Source organism: Symphalangus syndactylus, chromosome 6, assembly GCF_028878055.3.
Source record: "Symphalangus syndactylus isolate Jambi chromosome 6, NHGRI_mSymSyn1-v2.1_pri, whole genome shotgun sequence".
Lineage (NCBI taxonomy): Eukaryota > Metazoa > Chordata > Mammalia > Primates > Hylobatidae > Symphalangus > Symphalangus syndactylus.
The window spans coordinates 69,408,207-69,435,850 of NC_072428.2; the positions used below are offsets into that span (position 1 = coordinate 69,408,207).

The window sequence follows — 27,644 nt, forward strand, 5'->3', positions numbered from 1 at the left end:
GCTAAAGCTATAACTAAAACCTGTTTTGTAACTCTCATCTAATTCCCTTTCTTCTCTTACCAGATGATACTGCTATTCTGAAATCTGTATCCTTCCTTTTCATGTTTTTATACAATATCTACTCTTCACATTGTGACTATGTAAATAATATTTATAAAGCAGCCCATCATGATTGCATTTTCTTTCTTTTCTTTTTTTTTTTTTTTTTGAGACGGAGTCTCGCTCTGTCGCCCAGGCTAGAGTGCAGTGGCGTGACCTCCACTCACTGCAACCTCTGCCTCCCAGGTTTCCCAGGTTCAAGCGATTCTCCTGCCTCAGACTCCTGAGTAGCTGGGATTACAGGCGTGCACCACCGTGGCTGGCTAATTTTTTGTATGTTTAGTAGAGACAAGGTTTTGCCATGTTGGCCAGGCTGGTCTCGAACTCCTGACCTCAGGTAATCCACCCAATGTAGCCTCTCAAAGTGTTGAGATTACAGGCATGAGCCACCGCACCTAGCGCATTTTCTTTCATATTCAATTTTGAATATTTCTGGAGATAATCACCTTGCTTAAAACTATTCTCACCACTAGAATGTAAATATTATAAGAGCAGATAATTTTTTGTTCATAGAAATATTTTCAGCATTTAGAACATTGCCTGAGATGAGGTTCACAACACTCTACTCCAAAACATGGCACTTTGGCATATTGAATTTTTTAAGCTGAAGGAATTTGAGAAACAGCAAGTGCAGAAAGACTTTATGTACTTCTCCCGTCCTTCACCCTTGAAGCAGGTCATAAGACCCTCAAGTGAGAGGTGCCCTCCTTAGACCTGGAGGGAAGGAGCATCCTTGTCTCAGAGGAATCTGAAGGAACAGGCCTTGCTAAGTTTACCTGAGTTTACTTATGCCCTTTATTCTATCTCTTTTCTCTACAACTCTTCATTTTACATTAAACCTAGCATACAAACAGCCAGGTTTACCTGCTTCTTCAGGTCCTTAGGAAGGCTCCAGTGTTACATAAAACTTATATTAAATAAATGTGTATGCTTTTCTTTTGTTAATCTGTTTTTAGTTATAGGGGCCCCATCAACGAACCTAAGATGGGTAGAGGGAAAATGGGAAAATATATATTTCCTCCCCTGCAACTGGAACAGTGAAAGTGCTAGATGCACATTTATTGAATGAATGACTAGATGACTGAATGAATGAATGTTTTTAAATTTCCCTTAAGATAAACTATAAAATATTTACCATCGTTTACCAGGCTCCCCAAAAGGTGGCCTTTGCTTTCTTGTCTCATTTCTCCCTTATACTCAGTTCCATTTCAGTTCCTGTGTTCTGTGTCCACAACACTCTTCTCTTTAATTTTAGTTTGGCCAGCTCCCATCATTACTCCAATTTTTGCATGCCCACAATTCATTGAAGAGGCAATTTTAAGTATCACCTAACTTAGCTTTTACTGTTATGGGCTCTCACACCATTCTGGTCTTCTCTGTTGTCAATACTCAGTATCTTATTATTATTACTTGTCAATATTTGGGAAAATAATCTCCATGAGGGCAGGGATCCTCTTTATCCTATTTACTGCTAGCATAGGTACCTGTTAATTATAAGACAAAGAAATAACTGCTTGCTGTCCTCAATGAAAATAAGTTGAATTGGGGACATGGGCTGTGTTCTGACCTCATCCTCCATTTATTTCTCATTTCTTTCATGTCTTCTTGGTTTTCATACCAGATTCTCTTTATTTCTCTACCTAATTCCTGGGGTTCCTAAGAATTTATGACTGCTATTGAGAATATGGCTGGCTTAAACATCATTTTAATGATTTTATTGATGAAGATACATTCTCATAGTATCATTCAATGCTCTGCATACATGTTTACACACACACACACACACATATATGCACATGTATTTATGTGTAAAAAAAGGAACTTGTAATCCTACCACCTGTAAACATCTTAACGTTAGGTAGCCTTCATTTAGGATATTTTTCTATGAAAAAAATATATACACATACAAAAAGTATATGGCTAAATATATAGGTAGACATTAATGTCAGTTGATTGCTACTGTAAGTTGATTTCTGAACAATTGTTTAATTCCAGGTGGGCTGAGATCTCTTAGCCATGCTGATAATCTTATAGGATTGTGTTGGCATAAAATGAAATAACGTTTCCAAGATGCTGCAAACAGTTCTTGTCACATAGAAAGCATTATATATGTACTGGTTGTTATTATCACAATGAAGGCACTGACCCAAAGGTAACTTGAGCTGTCACATTATAGGCTGAAGTAAGGTAACTATAAGCCAAGTGCATACAAGAAAGGCTTGCAATATTTCCTAAAGCTGGCCCTAAGCTTTTCTGTGGCAGGCTTTTGGAACAGCTGAAGCCATCAGGACAGTCTTCTAGGTAGCAATTCCGAGTGATGTGTTACTTTGAATCAGTCACTGAGGTGGCTTTGCACACAGCTATAGGCTCTTTGGAAAAGTGCTGTAGATTCCAGTTAAAGGTTAAACTTCACATAATATAAACGCAAAGACATTTCTAGGTTTGGCATTTGTCCCCTACCCAGACCCCCACACACATACGCACACTCACATGTATGCACCTAGCCAGAGACAAATCATTTTATTCTTCTGTTTGAAAACCTCCACTGGCCCCACACTGTCTATAGGATAAATTCCAAACTCGTTAAAGGCTTTACTCACAGGCTGGCCTTAATACCTACTTTACAATCTTCATTTGTAACACTCTCCATCATTTTACTGGAGGTTGGCACATATTTACTGAAAGCTTACTCTATGTCAGGCATTGTATTAGGTGCTGAGATTACAAATATGTTTAAGAGACAGCTATGTCCATGAGAGACTAACATTTCAGTGGAAGTGGCAGATATGTATATAGATCATTACAATCTAGTTTGCAAAGTGATTTAAAGGGGAAAGCAGAATTTGTTTTAGAAATACAGAAGAGGAAACTTAGCAGTCCAAGTATGTCAAAGAAGTCTTCATAGAGAAAGTAACACCTGAGCAGAGTAAGGGAGGGTAAGTGGGAGTTACTCAAGTAAAGAAAGAGGGGTAAGCACATTCCAGGCGGAGAAGACAATATGTACACAGACAGGGAGGAATAAAATAGCATTCTGTGTGGATGAGAATTATGAGCAGTCTTTGACAACAGAATGTAAAATGAAAGATGGAAAGCAGTGGTGATTGAAACTAGAAAGATCACAGGAGGGTGGGAAAGAGGACATTTTGTATGTCATGTTGAAAGCTTGGAATATATCATACAGAGTTATAAAACCAGTGGTAAGTTTTGAGTGATGGGATTCAGGAATCCAAGTGTGGCACCTTGGCATTTGAGAAAACAGCAGAAGCAGGAAGGTAACTCTCACCTTCCCCCCAACGTTCTCCCCTGAAGCAGGTCATAAAACTCTCATTTGACAGGTGCTCTCTCTGTACCCAGAGGAAGTGAACATCTGTATATCTCTAAAAATGCAAGGTCACTGACAGCAATCTGAACAAACAGGAATAGCTGAGTTCTATAGCTGAGAGCTAACTATCATTAGATCATGCTTTTTTAATCCAATCATACTCCTCAGTGACTTACCACTTCTCTATCAAACCTAGCATAAAAATACACAAGTTTTCCTGTTTCTTTGTGTTTTCCTTTCCCTATGTAAAACTTATATTTAATAAATGTACATGCTTTTCTCTTGTTAGTTTGTGTCTTGTTCCAAGGATTTAATCCACAAACCTAGGCTGGGAAGAAAAGACAATTACTTTCTCCTATATGAGCAAGGAAATAAAAAAGACGATCTGTATTTTGGATACATTATTCAGTAGCAAGATCATCTTCTCCCGTCAGCACCTTCTTCAAGTAATGTGATGACACCATTTCTTGTGTGCTTGGAAAAAGTTTCAGCTTGCTGTCTCCTTTGTCGTTTTAAAGAAGTGTTAGACAAAGCATTGTTTGCAAAATCTAGGGAGATAATGGAGTCCACTTTAATTGGGAATTCTGTGTGAGCTATGATCTAAGTTATTGGCTCTTTCCAACTTTAAAAATTTTTGTTGTTAGAAGCACCTTGCTTAGGAAATGTTAAATATTTATGTCTGCAACAATTGTCTCAAAATAATAAACTGTGCAATTCCTGTCATTAAAAAAACATCTGAATTCTCCCTGAAAAAATAGCAAGATCAAAAGTGGATTAAAAGGCATGTGGCATAAATCTAGGGGCAAGGGAATAAATTGGAAAGTTACTGCAATATTTAAATATGAGATGAAGAGAACCTAGTTGAGTGAAGAGTTGTACTAGGAGAGGAGGTAAGGTGGTTGGGAATATTTGGCAATTCAAACCATTAGGGTAGATAAGTGACTGGATATGGGTGGCCATATCCACCCAGAGAATAGAAAAGCACGTTTATAGTTAATTAGTAAAGGGGTACAATGTTGAAATGATAAGGTTTGGATATACTGCACTGAAATAACTGAGGACTAACCAAGTTAGTGAGAACTAATCCAGCAAGCAGTTAGATTCATGATCCTGAAACTCAGGAAAAGAATACAGGCTGAGCTGTGCTACTGGGAATTGACAGCATGCGGGTAATAATTAAAACCATCAAAGTAGATGACATCATTTGGAGAGATGGTGTAGGGGGAACAGCACAATGAGCTAGTGATGAAACCCTGGGAAACTTCAATTTTTAATGATCTAGATTAAGTGGAAGAGGCAACAGCAACAACAACAACAAAAACAAAAATACCCAGAAGTGGTGTTTAGGTAGGTAAGAGAAACTTGTGTTATTATACGGCTGGCAGAGGAGAAAACTTCAGGAGACTGTGCAGCATCAAGCCCATTAAAGTGAGCACAAAAGTTTGTAAAATAAGGACTGACAAGGAACTAGCAGTTTGGCCATGTGGTGGCCACAGACATCTTCAGCTAAAATATTTCTGATAGCATGGTAAGGGTGGGAGGCAAATTGGTTTGATAAATCAAGAGTGAAGAAGATAAAAGAAAGATTTATTACTCAAGAAAGCTGATTGGAAAGAGGGATGAGATGGAATTAACAATGCAAGGATTTGGATTTGTCTTTACACTGTAGTAGGACATTTCTGAGATAACACACAGTATATAAGGATGTGTGTGCACCTTTTATATGAGGCAAACCAATAGCCCATTAGCCATTCCTCAGTCTTCCTTAGGTTATGATGTTAATAATTCTGAAATAGCAACTTCCTCTTTCTAGTATCTTCTTCACTTTTTTTTTTTTGTAAAGTAAGCTTCAACTCATGTTTCAAGATTAAACTTTCCCAGATTATCCAGGGTTAGTTTTGCCCCCCCGCTTCCATAATACTTTGTTTATTCTTCACCTATAGCCCCAATAACACTGTTGTTACCTGGTTACATGCTTTTATTTTGCAAGATTATAAATTTCTTAGGAACTTAGACTAAATCTTTGTATTCCCAATCCAAATTACATTTTCTGGCACAAACTAAGGCCTAAATTTGTTAAATTAATCAATTAGCACTTGAAAATCTCAAAGACATCTCTGATATTTTCTATAACTAAACTTTTGATCTTTATGAAATAATCTATTTTAGCCTTCAAAAAAGAAAATTTGGCAACTTCTTTAACACCTTCAGCATCCAATTCATCTGTATGTCTTGTTGGTTTTACCCCAAAGTATATCTCAAATCTTCCAATGCACTACTTAGACATTAAGAGTTCTTGTCTGCAACTACCCAACTTGTCTTCCTGTTTCCACTTTCTATCCCTCTCCAAATTATTCTTGGTAACAGTAACCAGAATAATATTTAAAAATATATTTATAATCATGTATTTTTTCTTATACTAAAATCTCTGCAGTGATTTCTCATTGTCTTGATAATAAAACACTAAAACCCTGAACATGTTCTCCTAGGCTGCATAGGTTCTTGCCCCTGCTACTTTTTTGACCTCTTCTGACACTGTTCTCCTACCTGCTTACCCATATGCAGACATTCACATGTGCTGTTACCCCAGACTGAAATCTCTTCTTAGTTATTATTTGCTAAATATTTATATTTATCATTAGGTCTCAGTTAATTTTTACTTCTTCAGAGAGAAATTATATGACCACAAATTTAAATTATGACCTCTCTGATATTTCCATATTTTTATTCCTGTTCTTTGACTTCATATACAATTTGTCAGTGAGGCACACAAATAGCCCATTAGCAAACAAAGAGCTGACTAACCACGTGCATGTGTTGTTTTATGTCTCTTTCCCCACAAGATGGTAAGATGTATAAGGACTAGGACATAGGGAACAAGTGACACAGGAAGCATTGCTGTTTTTTCACCTCAATTTCTCAAGTACCTAATATTATAATGAAAACAGTAATAACAAAATATTTATCTGTTGAAATAATGAAAGAGTGTGTTCATTCTCAATATCATAGTCTTCCAGAACATGAGACAAAAAGTTACATCTGTATATTCATTCACAAGGTGCTTAGCCATGCAAGTTAGTTGATGATGCAAGACAGTTTTTTATTTTCACAATAATCCAGTTTAAAATTAGACATGTAAATAAATAGTATAAAGAAAAGATAGGAATACTGCTCCTCACCCTTCTTCAAGAAAACCAATCATAGTATTTTTTTTCTTTTTGGCATTCTTACTGTGTGTGTGCACACAGGCACACTATAGATCATCTATTCAACAAAATTTATTGAAGGCTTTGTGTTTAGCACTGAGTCAGCTCTGGGGAAAACAGGATGAATAAGAGCATCAGAAAGCTCATAGTCTAATGGCGAAAATAAGATTCAAATGTAATCAAAAGGCACTTGGATGTTTTATTAAATCAGATTTTTTTTTAAGAAAGGAAAAGTCTTCTGTATACATACCAATCACCAAAAAAAAGTGAGCTGTCTTGAAAGACCCAGGATCATGGAATTTTTAATAACCAGACTTTTGAAATAAGTGAGTACAACTACTATGAATAAAATCATTCGTCCTGGGAGGGATGGAGTCTAACATTGATGACTATGATTTTCTAGCTTCTAGAAGTTTTGTGCTAAATCCATCTGAATTCTAAAACCACTAGACAACCTGACATACCACATGGAGGGCTTTCTGCCTGCAAGGCTTTTCTCCTCTTTTTCTTGCATACTCAGTTCACGGGTGCCCTCCTCATGCTCCCATGTCTATAAATCTATGTCCTCTTATTATATTGTAATCATACTTTTTTGCCTCCTTTATTAATCTGTGAACTTCATTAAGATAGAGGTAGTACTTTTATTTCTATATTTTTATTTTAGTGGTAGGAAAATAAGCACATGAGTGCGTTTAATAAATGTTTATGGAAGAAAAATTGGAAGACAGTATGAAAGGAATCATATTCTGTTTATATATTATAAAAATTAGAAAAGACTATGAAATATAGACTGGAGAACATGATGACATATTCTTTAACATCTGTTGGCACAAAGAAGCAAAAGCCAAAACAAAACAAAAAAGAAAAAAATAAACAAGTAAAATCAAGTCTTGCCCTGTGCCAACAATACTTAAAAAACTTATTAGTTGGAGAATCCTGATTTCAATTAATAAAAACAAGAGAAGAAAAGAACTTTAGATGACATTCTGCCCAATTCGGTGATACCTTCTTGTTCTTGGATATGTCATGACATATTTTCCTCACTGGCTAAAACTTCTTTCTCTTCACCTAAAATGACACACATAACTGGGACCCTATTTAGGAACTTCTGGGAATGTCCTGGGAATGAGGGAAGAATGCCCAGTAGACAAGCTAGGAATTCTGATCTAATTTTGGAGTGAAGACGGACATATAGGTAGATCTCTCCCAGAGATCTGAAGATTTGAATAAGTAGCTCAGACTTTGGGAAGCTTGTGTTCCCAAGGAAATTATTTGTTCGATAAATAAGACTACCCAAGATGAGTAACGCTTGAGGATGTGACCCCCTCTCCCAAGTCTGCATCTTTTTTCAGTTAATTTATATGTGGTGAGATTGTGATAGATTACCTGTGAGATCATCAGTGGGCCAAGACCCCAGCTGGCATGCCTTGCATGTGTACTCATCAAAGACATACTCATTCTCCTTACAAGGTGTACAGGTCCAACAACAGCTGACTTCTCCCTTTCGGATCACCTAAGGCAAATATTTGAAATTTAGATTTTTTTTTTTGCACAGATAAAAATCCAACAATTCTATATTCCAGTGTGCTGTTTTGCAAAGCAGAAAGGCCTTTCGCATACATTATTTTAAGTGTTATCAGATAAGCAGTACAATTTTTAATATTCTTAATTTATAATTAAAGAAAGTAAGGCCGAGTTTAAACAAGTCCAACATCATAAAGTTAGCTGGTGGCAGGATAAGGAATTAAATTAAATGCAAGTCTTGGATAATTAGCCTTGGAAACTTGTATTTAATTAAGTACCTGTGCTTGTGCTCATATGTACATACACATAACTGAATTCACCCCAGGATCTGCTCTGCCTCTCCTTTCCTTAAGTTAAGAACTTCTGCTCCCTGGATTTACTTTAGCTTCCTTCCCTCCATTAGTTGAATAATTGTGAGCAAAAAAAATTGTATATTTCCTAATCTTCTAAAATCTATCCATATTGATAAAAATAATTAGGAATTTGTATTGGGTAGAACAAAGCAAAAGATTAAGATTTTCCTGGAGATGATCTCTTGATCTCTTTCTACTAAAAATCTGATTCAACAATTCAGCCTATTCTTTCCTATTTTGGTAGCTTTGTTTTGTTTGAAGGTTGGTGAGGTCACTGAGACTATTATATACCTCTTAATCTATTTGACTTTTTTAAGGTAATGGAAAATAATTGAAATAATTTAACAGTTGAAAGAGTCACAGATGTTATTCTTTCGAAATAGATGTACCTTTTCTTCCTCACCATTGGTGCATGAAAAGCCTCTCCAGAATAGACAGCATTCATTAAATGTTCTTTTAAATAATTAAAACTGTGATTAATATTCAGCAATGACCAGACACAGTAATGATTACACTTTATATTTCTAGTCTTAGATGCTTACTCTAGTAATGACCTTTGATAATAACATCAGCTAGATACCTATAGCCAAATATAATTGTAAGCTGACAACTGTTTTTTACATTTTTGTACTATTTATTGTACTGACTCTTAAAACTACAACAATACAAGCAGAGAATAATGGCAAAAGGACCTGAAAAAGCTTTTCCCTAAAGTAACTAAATAAGTGAGGCAAAATTGCTCCTTAGACCTGATTAAAGTATTTTTCATAATAATATCGACTATTTCCAGGCTCTTTAGTACTTGTCACGTACGGTTATCCCATTAAAACATTAGAACAGCTCGGTATGAAGTAGCTGGTTTATTTTTTTCATTTTCTTAGGGGAGAAAACTAAGGTAAAGTTAGCTCACATAGCATGTTAGGTTAAATGAGGGATCAAACAATGTATGTTGGACTTCAAATGCTCATGCTTACAAACATTGAGTCTTACTGGAAGATAGACTGCGTGATATTTTGAAAGATGCAGGAGAAAGAGTACTAGCTTAGGAATCAAGTAGCACCAGGGTTCTAGTCTTATTTATAGCCACTAAGTAGTTGTGCAGCCTTAAGCAGTCCTCCAGCTAATGCTCAATTTCTTTTAACTGGACCTATTGCTTTTACGATAATAATATCTACCTTATAGGATTTCCTTAGGATTAAATAAAACAACACAGTGATTTGTAAAGTGTAGAACACTCTAATAATGTTTCATTAATAATATGCACATGAATGACCATATATAGAAATGAAGAATTTCATTTTCAAGGTATACCACACTTGGCAAAACTATCCTTGAACAATCATTAGATTTTGTAATGCAAACAGACATATTGCAAAGCTGAAAGAGTTTCTTTCAGACGTTAGCAGGGATTAGCAAATAAAAGCAGCTGCATTTCCCCCCACTAGAAATACCTTGATTTCTTATGGTTCAGTTTTCATTGGTTTGTGAATTTCAGGTGTTTATTAAAATAAGTTCATGCCCTTTTCCAAGAAGAATTCCAATATTACAATCTCTTTTTGAATCAATAGTGATAACTTAATATGTTTTCCTCTGATCATTTAGAAATTGTTTTATGTTTTCATATTTTATGTTCTGTTTACATTTATTTTGAACACGAGGTAGTGACAGTTCTCTTTCATGGCAATTTAACATTCTGGAAGTAGTGGTGCTTTCTTTTTTATTTATTTTATTTTTTGAGACAGAGTCTTGCATTGTTGCTTAGGCTAGGAGTGCAGTGGTGCCATTTTGGCTCACAGCAGCCTTGACCTCCCCAGCCCAAGAGAGCCTCCCACCCCAGCTTCCTGAATAGCTGGGACTACAGATGTGTGCCACCATGCCCAGTTATTTTTGTTTCTTATTTTTTTGAAGAGATGGGGTCTCACTAAGTTGCCTAGGCTGATCTTGAACTCCTGAGCTCAAGGGATTCTCCCACTTCAGCCTCCCAAAATGTTGAAATTATACTCATGAGCCACTGCACCCACCCAGCTGTGCTTTCTTTGTGAATAACAATATATAACATATCTGAACCTTTACTAGACTAAACCCTTTCATGGAAACTAAGTTTGCAAACTCTGGACAATGCCATGAGATGTTGATATCATGAATGAAATTGCTGTTACAACCTTAAATCATATTAAGAAAATCTTGTAAATTGTATATTTAATAGAGTAAAAATGATATCTGGTTAGGAAAATGGAGTTTGGGATTTTTAAAAAAGGACTAAGCAAATATTATTACAAAATAACCAGTATTAAAAATATGATAATAGGCTGGGTGCGGTGGTTCACGCCTGTAATCCCAGCACTTTGGAAGGCTGAGGTGGGCGGATCACGAGGTCAGGAGATCGAGACCATCCTGGCAACATGGTGAAAACCCACCTCTACTAAAAATATAAAAACATTAGCCAGGTGTGGTGGCACGTACCTGTAATCCCACCTACTCTGGAGGCCGAGGCAGGAGAATCACTTGAACCCGGGAGGCAGAGGTTGCAGTGAGCCGAGATTGTGCCACTGCACTCCAGCCTGGAGACAGAGCGAGACTCTGTCTCAAAAAAATAAAATAAAATAAAATAAAAATAAATTCTGCATTTGGAAGTTACATTTTCCCTTCCTTCCTTCCTTCCCTCCTTCCCTCCATCCCTCTCTTCTTCCCTCCCTCCCTCCTTCTCTCTCTCTCTCTCTTTTTCTCTTTCTCTCTTTCTTTCTTTCTTTTTGACAGAGTGTCACTCTGTCGCCCGGGCTGGAGTGCAGTGGCGCGATCTAGGCTCACTGCAAGCTCCGCCTCCCGGGTTCACGCCATTCTCCAGCCTCAGCCTCCGGAGTAGCTGGGACTACAGGTGCCTACCACCTCACCTGGCTAATTTTTTTTTGTATTTTTAGTAGAGGCGCAGTTTTACCATGTTAGCCAGGATGGTCTCGATCTCCTGACCTTGTGATCCGCCTGCCTCGGCCTCTCAAAGTGCTGGGATTACAGGTGTGAGCCACCCTGCCCGGCCCTAGAAGTTACATTTTCAAAATGTATTGCTGTGAAGGGTCAAAAATAAACAAAAATTATATGGTACTTTACACTGTGTAATCTTTCTACAGGAAGCACTGGAAATTATGAATATTTATATTCTTGGTGGATATGTAAATAATTGTACATGAATTTAAACCCCTCACAATGAAGAGTTTAACTGCAAGATAATTGGCCAAGATGAAAACCTCTTTTGTCTTGATATAACAAGTGTTAGCAAACATTTTTTTGTACAAAGGACCAAATTGTAAATATTTAGGCTTTGGGCCATACAGTCTCTATTGCAACTCAGCAACTCAGCTATCCTGCTCTGCCACTGTAGCAGGAAAGTAGCCATGGAGAATATATAAACAAATGAGCCTGGCTGTATTTTAATAAAACTTTATTTACAAAGACAGGTAGTAGGTCAGATTTAGTCTGTGGGCCATAGTTTACCAGCTCTTGCTGTATACCATAACAAGACATACAGAAAATTTCAGATATCTAATATTTTGTCATTTAGCAGATATTAATGAATTTATTTTTATCTTCATTTACCTTATCTTTCTTCTTTCTGGTCTTATGCTTTCCAAATCTTCAGACCTACCCTTTGAGGGCCTTACTATCAGTATTAAAATATTTCAGTTACAGTCTTAATCACAGATGAAAAAACATGTGAAATGTCTTCTAAACAGAGTGAAGGTAAGGTTGATTGAAAACACCAAGTCCAATGGCTCTAGGAATACACTGTCTGAAATGTGGTATGGTAGTGCTTCAAGAACTGTTTGATTAGCAAATAAATTATTTTGATATCATTTTTCCCTACGGCATTGCATACCAATAGCTGCCCTCACTCCCTTTTTATTATATCTTTGTCTTCTCTTCCTTCACTGAATTTTCATTTCCTGTAAGTGTGGCCACATCTTCTTTAGCCTAAGGGTAATTTTTTAATGTTCTCAAATTACCAAATTATCCCTTACATGTTTTTTTTATCACATACATCTTTTTCTTTTACTCTTTATTTTTTCAATTGACACATAATAATTGTACATATTTATGGGTTACATAGTGATGTTTTGATACACATAATGTACGGCGATCAGATCAGGGTAATTAGCATAGCCATCATCTCAAATACTTATTATTTCTTCATGTTAGGAATGTTCAGTATCCTCCTTCTAGCTATTTGAAACTATAGATTACTTTTAACTATATTCATCCTACAGTGCTAAAGAACACTAGAATTAATTCCTCCTATCTAGCTGTGATTATGCTTCCTTTAACAAAGCTCTCCCTATCCCTCTCTTCCTCCTTCCCTTCCTACCCTCTAGTACGCTCTGTTCTAATTTTTACTTCTGTGAGATCAACATTTTTTATCTTGCACATGTAAGTGAGAACACGTGATATTTAATTTTCTGTCCTTGGCTTATTTCACTTAACATTCTGTTCTCCAGTTCTGTCTACGTTGCTGTGAATGACAGGATTTCATTCTTTGTTATGTTTGAATAGTATTCTATTATGTAGATATACTACATTTTCTTTATCCATTCATCTTGATACTCAACTGCCATCACATTCTGTTCAATCTGGCAGGCCCAGATGAAGGGTGAACCCTCAATTTTCATGCCTTTCCTTCATTGTTCCTCTTCTTTGACCTTTCTCTTCCACTGACTACCATCTTATGTGACAGTGTGCTCTCTGGTTGTCTCTCTCTCTGTACCTGTTGCTGCTCAGCCTCTACCTTTTCTTCCTTTTTTATACTTTGAAAGCAGAAATTCTCCAAGGTATATTCTTGGTCCGTATTTATTTTTTATTTACACTTTTAGGTTCTGCAATTTTATTTATTTTAATAGCTTCAACTTTATTCAATCAGTTCCTAAATCTGTATTCTTAGCTTTATTTTTCATTGCTCTAGACCAAGCTTTTAATCATTGGATGGCTATTTTAAAACCAACATGCCCCCAAACTAACCAATCGCCTTTTCTCTAAAGCCATCCCCATTTTTCTATTCCTGGAAATGCAATCTTTTAGTTACTAACACTTAGAATTTCAGTTGATTGTGCTGACTTCTTTATCTTCCACAACTCGACATCAAATTGGTTGTCAGCCTGATTGAATCTACAAATGTTTTCTCCAAATATGTCTTCTGGCCCCTTTTCATTCTGTTTCTTCCCTAATTCAAGGCCTTGTTACCACTATCATAGCATCCTTCTAACTTGCCTCTTCTTTCTTGTTTTATAAATCTATTTATTCGTCTTCCTGACCACAGCTCAACTTATGCCAGCATCTTGGTCAAAATTATTCTCCGACTCCAGTTTAATGAAAATTAAGTTCAATGTATTTAGTATGATGTTCAAAACTCTCCACAAATCTGGGTTCAACTTATTTCAACTTTCTCTTTTATAATAACCATTTAGAGCATTGCACTCTAGATTATTCACTTGTTGCTGGACAGTCTTCAATTGACCACTTTTGTCCCTTTTCTTTTACTGTGCTTTCTATGTAAATGTTCTCTCCCTGAAATCATACTCATTTTCTATGGTCCAATGTTTGACATTTTATTCAGTAGAAATATCTCTATCCCTTTTGTACAAACTTATATAGCCCTCTTCTTTTCTTAATGAAATCATCACATTTTACATATTGTTTATCTGTGTCCATGATATTTTCTCACATAGACTGTAAGTCTTCTGACAATAAAGCGTGTCTTACTTATTTTTGCCCAATCAATATTATTATATTAATAAACATTTGATGAATATTTATTAAATAAATTAGAATTAGTGTCTTTTCTAACTGTAAACTTTATTCCCAGGAAGTCGTGTCTTTAAAGGCTTGTATGAGCAGAAACGGTGTGGGCAAACATGACTCATCAACTGGTTCAATCAAACCAACTAATAAGACTATTGTGAGTTGCACATGGGATTTCACAAGGAATGAATGAGAATTTCTGACATTAGAAGCTTACAATATAAAAAGTAAAATAAGTGTCTAAAATTATTTAAAATAGCCAATGATAATTAACACTGTTGAATTTACAACAAAAATGAAAGAAACATAGTTTCCATTTTACCTTGATCTGGCCTTTCTCACATGGTTCGCTGCACACGGATCTGATGATGTTGGTTTTCTTGGACCATACTTCATCATCATCCATTTTTAATTCTCCATTGTCCCAACTTCCAACATTGATATAATCAAAGTAATCTTTTCCCATTTCCTTGAAATTCATTATTTCATACCTTAGGAATAAGAATATGATAATTATGCAGTTTGAGATGTAAATATTCAGCTTTGAAAAGGCAATATATTTTATTCCCAAAAATGTGTCTACTGTCATATAAGTAACACTGGAATTTTCCATGACAGTACACTTAGAATAACAAAAAAAAGTCTGTCTATTTCACTTTCTCTGCAGAGACCATTTTTGTACTTTCAAGCTTACACCTGAAATAGAAAGTAATCCCATGGGAGAAGGTGACTTGACCTCAGCAGGATGAAAGACAGTTTCGAAATAACTTCAAGAAGTTTAAACAAGTACTACTGTTAGGCTTCTACAAAAGATAGAAAGGTTTTTGTCTGTATTCAAGCAAAATGATAAAACTTACATTTACTAATCAAGTGAGAAATTTGGTAAATCTTTCATCTTATTTTCAGCTTTAGGGGATATAGGGGTAATTTACAGAGGGCCTCATTTTACCTTTCTTACTTTGCCCATTATCAATGGCTAAATTCATTGTACAAAGAAAATTTTGAGAGTGACGTTTAAAAAATTTGAAAATAGCTTCTGAAGCACCTCATGCAATGTAACAATCCTGGAAGAGGGTAGTTCCTTGTGAGTTCTCAGCCTTTGCTAGCTATTGTTTTTTGAGTATGTGGATAGAAATGTAAAAAGAGAAAATCAATGTGCTTACTTACAAGCCTTTTCTTATAAGTAAGCTCATTTCTAGAGAAGAATCTCTGAAATAATTTTCCAATTTGAGGATATTGGATAAGCAATATCACCACTATCTCAGTTTCTACAGGTATGTCTCAGGTACACACTGTGTTCAGATAGTATTTTATACTGTTTACCCTCTCAGGACTTAGAGTACTGACAGATAGACATATAAATGCCTCTTCCAACCTCCTATGCTCAGCATGTGTAGCTATCTGGAAATTGATATGAATGGAAAATGTTCTCGCTTTTGGATTCAAGTGATGAGATTACTATACACAAACCAATGTTCTGTACAGAAATACTGAGAACAAAACTGGCATCAATCTATTGAAACCTATGTTATAAAATGATGCCATTCTGTTTTCACTCCCAGTCACATTTTTTACTGTATTTTTTTTTTCTTCAGAATATTACCTCATTCTTGTTTTGTTGGTTGTTCAGTAACTTGAGGATTTTCCTGCAGTCAGTAACAATTTGGTGTAACTGTCTAAATTCTACTTCTAAATTAAAAATACCAATTTATAGGATACTTTCCTTCCCTCTAGGTCACAATTATCCTGTGGCCTCTGTGCATGCAATGAGTTGAGATATTAGAGCACAGAGACTGAGGTAAAAAGAACTCACGTGTTATGTCATTGGCTACTTCAAATATATGAGCTTTAAGTATTCAAAGGGTGACTTTCTATGAGCAAATAACCTTTGAAGATTCTAGGATGGGAGAAAGAGAAATGTCAGTGTCAGACTTGTTTCTTTGCTGCTGATAATTTGAAGAAATATGTGGGTGTCATTCCTTACTCAAAAATGAGCTGTCAACTCTGTTTCTAGCAATTCTTAAGTCTGAAAAGTTTAGTTCACACTGTTAATTTTACAGATAATGGACTGAAGCTCAGTGAGGTTAATTAGTACAGATTACAGAGTATGTAAGCATCAGAGCTAGGACCTAAACCAAGTCTTTAGATTTCAAGTCTGCAGTTCCTTCTTCCTTATTAGACTGCTCCAAATCCTGGGTACTGCTCCAAATCCTGGGTAGAGCTGAGAGATCATATTTTCCTTGCTTAAATATTGTAAAAATTTGAACCAATTTATATTGGAAAGCTTTTATCTCTATATCCATGCCTCTTTGTTTTATGTATGACAAATGGTAAAAAGTAAAGGGATCCAGTTTTTGAAAAATAAACATGAAAACTCTATAGATTGGAAAATCACATTTGACAGGGAACTTGTTTTAAGGAAAGTTAAACCTGAATTTCAGTTGAACTCAATAAACTTGTTATAATTACATTAGAGACAATGAACCCTCCCTTTGAAATTAGCCTTTAGATTTCTGGTCATTGTTTCTTAATACAAGGCAAACACAAAGAGATATTATCACTCACGGCTTAAGCTGTGAAAATAGAGCATTGCTTTAAAAATCTTTTTTTAGTACACTAAAAAAAGAAATAGATAATATGTCTCCACAAAAGAATATTCTCTCCTTCACTTGTGAATTGGTATGAGCCCTTTTAATTTTCAGAGATAGAATATAGCTTTTATTCTCCGTCAAAAGGAAAATGAAGTGAATGTTTAAAACATACTCTTACGTAACTTTTAGTTAAGAATCAAAAGACATAATGGCTTCTTGCAATCTTTAGCCATGATTCAATCTAGAAGATTGTATTTTGTTTTCCAAAAAAATAACAGGAGGCCAGGCGCGGTGGCTCACTCCTGTAATCCCAGCACTTTGGGAGGCTGAGGTGGGCAGATCATGAGGTCAGGAGATCGAGACCATTCTGGCTAACATGGTGAAACCCCGTCTCTACTAAAAATACAGCAAATTAGCCGGGCGTGGTGGCAGGCGCCTGTAGTCCCAGCTATTTGGGAGGCTGAGGCAGGAGAACGGCATGAACCTGGGAGGCGGAGCTTGTAGTGAGCCTAGATCGCGCCACTGCACTCCAGCCTGGGCGACAGAGCGAGACTCTGTCTCAAAACAAAACAAAAAAACAGTAATTCAGTGTGCTCTTTGTTTTTGATGGCTTTAGTAAAGATCCAACTTGCACATATTCAGTGTCAGAAGCAAAGATTAGTGTGTCATTCCAATCACAAGACACTTTAATATAAATTTCCAGCCCAGTTTCTTTTTTCTCCTTCCCATCCCCTTCCTCCCATTTATCTCTTCCTCCTTCTCTTTTTCCTCAATCCTCCTCCTCCTCCTTCCTCCTCCTTCTTCTTCCTCCTCCTCCTCCTTCCTCCTGCTCCTTCTCCCTCTCCCTCTTCCTCTCCCCCACCCCTTCCCCGTCCCCCTCCGCCTCCCCCTCCCCTCCCCCTCCCCCAGCCTTTCTTTCTCATTGTACCTCTTGGTTTCTATATTTCTCTGCTTCTGAAATGTTTTTCTCAGCACAGTGTGTTTGTATGTGTAATTTATCTTCTTTAATATCTGTCCCTTCCTTCCCCTTACTCTCTACCTCCTCGTGTCTGCTCTTCCTTAACCAGCCACAATTTAAACCCAGAATATTCTAAATAATTTTAAAAATAAATTTTATATATTGCTCAAAATCAAAATAAACAAACTATGTTACAATAACTACAACAAAAAGTTCTATCAAAGCATTTAAGTTAAACTAGAGAAAGTCAGGTTTCAATTGAACAGAAATAAGGAACTTTCTAAATGGCTAGAACTCTGAAAATTAGAGAAGATTGTCTTCAGATGATAATGAGGGATTTATTCAAGGGGCTGAAACAGGGTTGTTGTTAGAGTAAGTGAAAAATCATTTGGAGAAGACTGCAGAGTATTGCATTTATGTGGGTCCTAAGGCTCTTTCAATCTATAATTCCAATGCTAAGGTGCTTTTGTTAAAAATTCTTAAATGTGTGCTAAATTATCTGTGGGTTGGCATAATAGATACTCCCAAGCCCTGGTCCACACAACAAAGCAATTACAATGATCTGTGCCTTTGGGATTGGATAATCACAGAGTAATGAGAGATCACAGAGTTAGACCAAAAACGTGAATGGCACCTAATACTGGAACACTTTTATACTATATATTAATACATTGATTATATACTATATATTGATTTCATACTATATATTAATACATTAATACATTGAACCATTTCAAATGTAATATAAGAAAAAAAAGAAGGTAAATTTTTACTTGATGATTGTGCCTGAGATTTGCATATGTCCTTGCCTTGTTATTTAATTGACTATGCAACCTTGGGCATGTCTCTTTCTTTCTATGACACAGGTTTTTTACCAGGAAAATCTGGACATTGAAGCAGAACATCTGTGTCTATGAGCAGAGACATATATCAAGAATCCACGTGCACACAAAGTCGTTATCTGCCATTTCTACTGTTCTAGCCTCATATTTTCTATTTACTGCATCTGTTTGTGCTCCTCTGTTCTTTCTTTCCTGCCCTATTTTGGGCCTTTCTTTTCTCTTTTCTTTTCTTTTCTTTTCTTTTCTTTTCTTTTCTTTTCTTTTCTTTTCCTTTCTTTCTTTCTTTCTTTCTTTCTTTCTTTCTTTCTTTCTTTCTTTCTTTCTTCTTTCTTTCTTTCTGTCTTTGTCTCGTTCTCTTTCTCTCTCTCGTTCTCTTTCTCTTTTGTTTGTTCTTATCTCTCTATTGGCTTTTAAATACTCCTCTTTGTATTAAAATTTTTGTGGTTGCTCAAGAGATTACAATATGCATTTTTATTCTACTTAACATTGAGTCACTTAATGTAAAATATAAGAAATTTGGCCTTGTGCAATTTCAAATTCTTTTTCATTTTTGCCATTGTTTTCAAATATTTTGCACCCATATACTTACAAACCCCACAATATAATGTTTTAGTTTTTTGCTTTAATTAATTGGTTGTACTCAGTCTAACACTGGGTGTCCATGTTTCCTCTGCCTACTATGGTCAATTCCAGGCAGCAGCCACGCATCTTAAACTTTAATTCTCAATGGAGTCCCTAAACCAGAGATTAGTAAACTTTTGCTGTGAGGGGATATATGGTAAATATTTTAGGCTTTGAGATGGTTTCTACTTACCTCTGCCATTGTTGTGTACAAGCAGCTATAGCACCTAAATAAATGAATGTGACTGGGTTCCAAAAAACCTTTCTTATAAAAACAAGCAGCAGACTCCATGTGGTCTGCAGATCATAGTTTGATGACTGGTGAACTAGTCTGTTAATGGTAAAATAGTAAAGGTCCATATTTCTTATCTGTAATTGTGAAATCTTTAGAACTCTGAAAATTGTTTTTTTTTTTTTTTTTTTTTTGTAACTCACTTGGCAGTGAAACATAACATTACCTGAACTTTATCTAGGGATGAAACGTGACTGGAGCTAACATGAGGCTATTTATAGTCTTGTTTATCACAATTAATGTGAATATTCATATATTTTGCTGCAGAAATATTAATGTGTTTATTAGGGAGTGCTGTTACATATTATGTTAGGGGCATTACATGATTGTTTAGGCTTTTGTAAATTCAAAAATTCTGGATTCTGTAACACCTGGCACCATGGTTTTCATTAGAGCATTGGGTACTGATAGTAGACTAATCAGATGAGAGATTTAAAAACAATGATTAAAACATACTTTCTAACAGTCTGCAAGTGTGTGCCAGAGTGAGTTGCCATCTCTCTCAGCTTCCTCTGTTTAGGATCCTCCACTTTTAACTCTGGAATTGTAGAGGATTCCTTAATCACCCCAGGATCCTTTGCTTTCTCACTCAGCCGGGAATGCCTTTGATCTGTCAGAACGCTTTTACTCCACAAAAATAACAACCTAATGTCTACAAATAAATTTTCTCAGAATATAGTGTCTTTAAAATTTTGATCCTGGTTGATTAATTGGCAGGCTGTTGTATAAGGTTAGAAGTTGAAGCCCAGGAGACAGAGTTAAAATTTTGACTCTATCATTTACTAGACTGTGTTTTTGGGCAAGTCATTGAATAAGCCTTGGTTTTCTTTAGCTGGAAAAAAGAATGGTAACATTACTTACCTCATAGGATTAAAAAGTAGAGCACTTGACTTAGTGTTTGGCTCAGAACACTATATAACTCAATATATGCTAGTTATAATTTTTTTTTGTAAATGTAACTGGATTATTTGGAGAAACAAAAGGTGGTAAATCACCTTTTCCTGAGTCTGCTTCATGCCCTTAGAGGCCAACTCTGATAATTTATTCATGGGTTAATGTTATACTCAAACCCAGTGGTGCAGGGATAGACTCAAAGCAATCCTGAATTCCCAGAAATTGTTTGCAAAATTTTAAGTATGTTGTTCTTGAAAGAATTTCTATACATTTTGTCTGAGTCTTGAAGGGATGATTGTTCCAAAAAAAGATTAAGAACCCCTTACAACATATTTGGATGATTATGAATAAGGCAGCAATGTTCTGCCACATCCATCAAGGTTTCCCATTGGAATAGAGCTGGACCTTCTGAGGCATCTCCTCCCTCCCTGGTTTGTGGAATGGTTTGGGTACCTGACATAAAAACTCTTGAATTGGTGGAGCTACAGTCTGATCAGATTCTATCAGCAAGTCCTAAGCTGATGTAAGAACTCTAGAGATGCACATGGGAATAATAAATTCATGTGCAGCTATCTGAGCCCAGGCCTTGACCTAAGCCTAAAGACTGAGCTCATTGGTCAGCCTGCTCTTAAAAGATTTACAACTGTGAAGTTTTATTTGGCCCTGAGAAAATGCTTGTATTTTTTCCTTCATGGATATATGGAAGAGCCAAAAAGTAGAAAACAACATGTGAAAATTCAGCTTATTTTGGCAAACAGCCTAGTTATAGCAATATTCAAGTCTCTGGAATAGAAAAAAAAAAAACCTAGGTTTTCACTTGGCTGTATGACCTGAAACTAGCTATCACTTATAAGTCTGGCATGTGAAATAGTAATAGCTGCATTTGGGATAAGCTCTAGCTCATCTTAGAATGTAGAAGTGTGATAAACCAAGGTTGCTGACAGAATGTGTGGGCACGTGTGGTGTGAATTGTTGAGGATTCATGAAACCTCTTTGCAGCGTCAACCACAAACAGAGTGTATAGACAGTTTTCCAAGCACAGTTGTTAAGTATGAGCTATTGCTAGAAGGGCACTGAGAGACCAAAGGACCCTATTGTTTTGATACAAGGCTGAGTGAAGACTCAGCCCTGCTACAACTCAAAATATCATTTCAATGGCATTATTCCTTATAGATTAAAAGTGTCTATAAGTCTTAAATGACTGTGTAGAGTCATTTAAGAATTTGGAGTAGAAGATAAATGTGAATTCTGGTAAGTTCTGGGTACTTAGTGATTTCTCTGGGGACTGACCTATACTTATGAGTTTATGTTCCTCAAGTTCCTCTACAAATAATAAAAGGTAAAATTTCAGAGAAAAAAAACAATTTAGTCCTTAACAAGGAAGAAAGTGATCCAGCTGGAGAATAATAAAATAAAATGACTTGTAACTCACTTGCTGTAGGTACAGCAAACAACAGAACCGAACCTCAGCCCTATTTCTGGATTACCAGAAATCAAATTGTTCCTATTTCAGAATAGTTCAATTACACAAGAAAATATCCGAATACAGGGAATAACATGACAAGCATGTACAGAGAAACCACAGAGATGGTTTTTATTTATCTGTGATCATGTGAGGTTCCTGCCTCTTAGTTTCGGTCCCTGAAATGTGATGATTCCCAAAGCACATTTTGGACATCAGCACAAATGCTTTTTTCCTGGCCACAGGAAATGGGGCTTCTTCTCTCTATCTTTGCTCATTTGGGATGTCAGGGAAGGGGAAGCATTACCAGGAAACCTAGATTAACCACAAAGGAGAGAAAGAGACATTTCAGGATCAAGAGTTGGCTGTTGTTCAGTCTCTACTGTCTAGAGGAGAATTGTAACAATACCTTCCTGGGGAGTCTCCATTCTCATCGAATAGTATTGTATCTCCAGAAACCCCAGTAAAATTGGTTTTCATCAGGGACTCCAAAAGTTTCCGTCCATCAATTGGCTTCATGGCATCACAGAGTCCTGCATAGCCTGGGCAGAGGGACATCTGCATGTTGTGGAGCCCATAGGCCATCGAATAGATGGCGTTGATCACAAATCCCATTTTGGAATCCTGAACATGATGTGTTTTCAGAGTCAGAGAACCTGTTGGGAAACAAATTAAGCGTAGCTTTGAGATACAAATCTACTCTTGCGACATTCCTGGGTACTGAATAATGGGTTACCTGTAATTAGAGAATGCACTAGAGCAATTTTATCAGAGTTAAAACCACGGGTAACACTGAGAAACAGTACCGACATAATGGGCCTGATAGTTATCTTCTGTATTCAGGTTTTTCTTCCAAAACTCTGAAAAAACTTCTGAATCACCAACAGTAGCAAGATCCACTTCCTTCCAAAACCAAACTCTAAGTATGAATGCAGGATAGAACTGTATTTCTGTACCATAAAATGTATCTTAAGGACAGATTCATTTCATTAGTATCAGCTGTGATAATACACCTTTTTGGTGCTCTCATTTACTTAGTGTCTAAGGGCAGATGAGCATCTATCTAAGCAGGCAATTATAATGTGTTTTGATAAGTGCTGAGACAGGACTGAATAGTGAATCAGACCCGGAAGCTCTCTGAAGCTGAGCATTAGGCTAAGTATCAATCGGATGAAGGGGGAGAAAGAGTGGTCCAAGCATTTTTGAAGAATAACAGGTAAGATAGAGCATGCTAGTTTGGGAGACTTTAAGGAAATCAATGACCAGCACAGACAGTAGGAGGTAGGAGAAAGGAGAGAGCTGAAATGGTAGAGGAAGGCAGAGATGCTTAAGCCATGTTAAGATTGCTGCATTTTGGCTAGGCTTGGTGGCTCACGCCTGTAATCCCAACACTTTAGGAGGCTGAGGCGAGTGGATCACCTGAGATCAAGAGTTCAAGAACAGCCTGGCCAACATGGTGAAACCCTGTCTCTACTAAAAACGCAAAATTAGCTGGGTGTGGTGGCACATGCCTCTAATCCCAGCTACTCAGGAGGCTAAGACAGGAGAATCGCTTGAACCTGGGAGGTGCAGGTTGCAGTGTGCCGAGATGGCACCATTACACTCCAGCCTGGGCAACAAGAGGGAAAGTCAGTCAGTCTCAAAACAAACAAACAAACAAAAAAGATTACTGCATTTTATGATAAGAGCTTTGGGATCAATTGAAGTGTTGAAGCTAGGGAGGGACATGATCAGATTTCTATTTTAGAAAGACCAAACTGGCTACATTGTGGAGAAAGGTTTAAAGGGCTGTAGGAGTAGGGCTGTCAGGGAAACTCAAGAGGGAATGCAGTGATTCCAATGACAGAAGAAAATGTTCCTGCCTGTGGTAGAGGCCATGATTATGGCAAAGGTGTCTAGGAAGTGAAATCTATTTCCAGGCCTGGTGATTGTAGAATGAATAGGGTTAAGACATATAGGAAGAGTGTGGTAAAAAAAAAAAAAAAAAAAAAAAAAAAGTGAAAGAAAGAGCTGAGGTAAAGCCAGAGCTTATCATTTTGGAACAAATGTTTTCTTTAAGAAAGGTGTTTTTTTTTCAACAATAACAAACAATAAAAACTCTCCAAAGATAGTATGTTGCTTTATGGCTTCCGAAATTGTAGAGGCCTATCATCTCCATCTTGATTGCTGGCCCAAATACTGACACCTTAAATTTCCCCTGTAGAGAGTCTCCCTAGAGAAACTGGCATAGTTCATTCTGACATAATATAAGATGGGAAATCCTGCTTCCATCTCAGGACTAGACAATAGACCCAGGCTACACTCTAGGCAAATCTTACAATTTCCTTCCCCATACAGACTGGATTCATATTTCCACATTTTACCTCACACTGCTGGAAATTCCATTATTCTAGTTGCCAAGTCGAACACTTTTGAATCACTTTTGACTCCTCTTTTTCCTTCATACCTTCACAACTCTTATTTGATTTATCTTCAAAATTTATCTGGAATTAGACTACTTAGCACTAATCTACTGCTACCAGACTCAGTATATATCCTCTCTTGTCTAGATTATAGCAATAGTCTTCTAACTGGTTTCCTACTTTCTCCGTTTGCCCATCTTCCCTGCACTCCAGCCTGTTTTTAGCACAATAGCCATAATAAGTCCCTTAACTAGAAGTCAGATCATGACAATCCTCTGATCAAACTTCCCAGTGACTTTTTTCTCATTACTAAAAGTAAAAGCCAAAGTCCTTGCAATGGCCTTCAAAGACACACAGGAGCCTGCCTCATGGTATTTCACCCCTTATTCCTTTGACTCAATCTCTTAATACTCTTCTCGTAAATTATTCCGCCCTAGACACACTGACCTTCTCCCACATCTTCAAACATGCTAGGCATGCCCCTGCCTCTGAGCCCTTGTAATTGCTGTGTCTTCTACCTAGAATGCTCTACCCACAAGATTTGTGCAGGACAGTTCTCCAAATGGCCTTGGACTGACCAGGTTTTTCTCCCTTTCTTGCTTGTAGTTTTCAGCAGTAACTGTATGATGGTCTGATAATGTAACTTACTGAGATAGAGAGAGACTGGCTAGAAGAGCCTAGGTTCTGTTTTAGTCTCACCAGAACAGCATGTCCTTCAATGATTTAGCACAGTAAGTCATGTGACCCCGGGATATAACACCCAGGGCAGGCTGCTTTCCAGGGTCCCTTATCTGCTATGCAAGTGGGTTACAGGCAATTGAGACTCTATCCACCCTAGGCAGCTTTCTGAGCCTTGGGGGAGCAGCTCACAATGAGTCCTAGGCTTCTGATGTTTTTTGCTGCCTATCTGTAAGTAATAAATCCATTTCCCATAACTTGCATATGAGTATGTTCTGTCACACAAGCTGGTAACCAGTGCATAGTAAGCTTGCTTCACAAGTTGCAGAGCATTTTTCCTTCCCAATTTATGACTTTACTCAGGCATCATCCTCTCTGTGAGACCTTCTCTGGATATCCTGTCTAAATTGCATCTCTACCTCCCCCCACCAACACTCCCTATCTTCTTTTGTGACATTATTTTCACCTTACCAACACCTAACGTATTTTATAAATTTATCTTATTATCTTGCTTATTGGCTATCTTAAACACTACTCACTAAAATATAAGCTCTATGAAAACAGGGATTTTTTTTTTGAGATGGAGTCTCTCTTTGTGGTCCAGGCTGGAGTGCAGTGGCGCAATCTTGGCTCAATGCAAGCTCTGCCTCCCGGGTTCACACTGTTTTCCTGCCTCAGCCTCCCAAGTAGCTGGGACTACAGGCGCCCGCCACAACGCCCGGCTAAATTTTTTTATATTTTTAGTAGAGACCGGGTTTCACCGTGTTAGCTAGGATGCTCTTGATCTCCTGACCTCGTGATTGGCCCGCCTTGGCCTCCCAAAGTGCTGGGATTACAGGTGTGAGCCACCGCGCCCAGCCTGGATATTTTCTTTTTTGTTTTCTACTCAGTGTGTAGAACAATTTGTGGCACACAGTTGGCCACCAATAAATATTTGGTGAATGAATTAAATTAACAAACTGTCTTCTCTAGACTACCCTTCTATTTTACTTTTTCTCCCTAATCCTACACTAGTACTAGTCCTAACCATTTTCTTCCTCTTACTTTTATTTAGGTTCAGGGGTATATGTGCAGGTTTGTTACATGGGTAAATTATGTTGCTGAGGATTGGTGTATAAATGATCCTGTCACCAAGGTAGTGACCATAGTTCCTGAAAGGTAGCCTTCCAAACCATAGCTCCCTACCACCCTTCCTCTTCAAGCAGTCTCCAGTGTCTGTTATTTCCATATTTATGTCCATGTGTATTCAATGTTTAGCTCCCACTTATAAATGAGAACATGTAGTTTTTGGTTTTCTATTCCTGCATTAGTTCACTCAGGATAATGGCTTTGAGCTTGATCCATGTTGCAGCAAAGGACATGATTTTATTCTCTCTTACAGCTGTGTAGTATTTCATGGTGTATATGTACCACATATTCTTTATCCAGTCCACCACTGATGGGCATCTTGGTTGATTACATGTATTTGCTATTGTGAACAGCACTGTGATGAACATATAAGGGATGTGTCTTTTTCGTAGAATGAGTGCTTTTCCCTTGGGTATATACTCAGTAGTGGGATTCATGTCTGTTCATATTATTTGCCCATTTTAAATGGGGTTGTTTTTTGCCTGCTGATTTGGTTAAGTTCTTTACACATTCTGGATATTAGACCTTTGTTGGATACATAGTTTACAAATATTTTCCCCAATTCTGTAGGTTGTCTGTTTACTCTGCTGATAGTTTCCCTTGCTGTGCAGAAGCCCTTTGCTTAATTAGGTTCTATGCATCAATTTTTGTTTTTGTTGCAATTGCATTGGGGAATTTAGTCATAAATTCTTTGCTAAGGCTAATGTTCAGAATGGTATTTCTTAGGATTTCTTCTAGGGTTTTTATAGTTTTACGTCTTACGTTTAAGTCTTTAATCCATCTTGAGTTAATTTTTGCATATAGTGAATAATAGGAGTCCAATTTCAATCTTCTGCATACAGCTAGCCAGTGATCCCAGCACCATTTATTGGATAGGAAGTCTTTTCCCCATTGTTTGTTACTACTGACTTTGTTGAAGCTCAGTTGAGTGTAAATGTGTGGCTTTGTTTCTGGGTTCTATATTCTGTTTCACTGGCCTATGTGTTTGTTTTTCTACCAGTACCATGCTGTTTGGGATGCTGTAGCCTTGTAGTATAGTTTGAAGTTGGGTGTGTGATGCCTCTGGCTTTGTTCTTTTTGCTTGATTTGAGATCTTTTTGGTTCTATATAAATTTTAGGATACACATTTCTAATTCTGTGAGAAATGAAATTGGTAGTTTGGTAGAAATAGCAATGTATCTGTAAATTACTTTGAGTGGTATGGCCATTTTAACAATATTGATTCTTCCTAACCATGGGCATAGAATGTTTTTCCATTTGTTTGTGTCATCTCTGATTTCTTTCAGCAGTGTTCTGCAATTCTTTTTTTTTTTTTTTTTTTTTTTTTTGAGACGGAGTCTCGCTCTTTCACCCAGGCTGAAGTGCAGTGGCATGATCTCGGCTCACTGCAGGCTCTGCCCCCCAGGGTTCATGCCATTCTCCTGCCTCAGCCTCCCGCATAGCTGGGACAACAGGCGCTCGCCACCTCGCCCAGCTAATTTTTTGTAT

The 27,644-nt window shown here is 37.1% G+C and overlaps 1 protein-coding gene across 5 annotated transcripts in view; it reads right to left on the reverse strand.

The window, feature by feature from the left end:
- Positions 1–27,644, reverse strand: part of GRM5 (glutamate metabotropic receptor 5) — a 582,464-nt gene that overhangs the window by 79,434 nt on the left and 475,386 nt on the right. For all 5 annotated transcript variants that reach the window (XR_010121538.1, XM_055283197.2, XM_055283195.2 and 2 more), the window contains exons 5-7: positions 22,358–22,604; positions 14,611–14,779; positions 8,014–8,140 (exon numbers count right to left, since the gene is read on the reverse strand). Coding sequence is in view for 4 of the 5 variants with exons in the window: in XM_055283197.2 (XP_055139172.1) it covers positions 8,014–8,140; positions 14,611–14,779; positions 22,358–22,604 (543 nt within the window). In the remaining variant the exon portion in view is untranslated. The remainder of the gene's footprint in view (positions 1–8,013; positions 8,141–14,610; positions 14,780–22,357; positions 22,605–27,644) is intronic.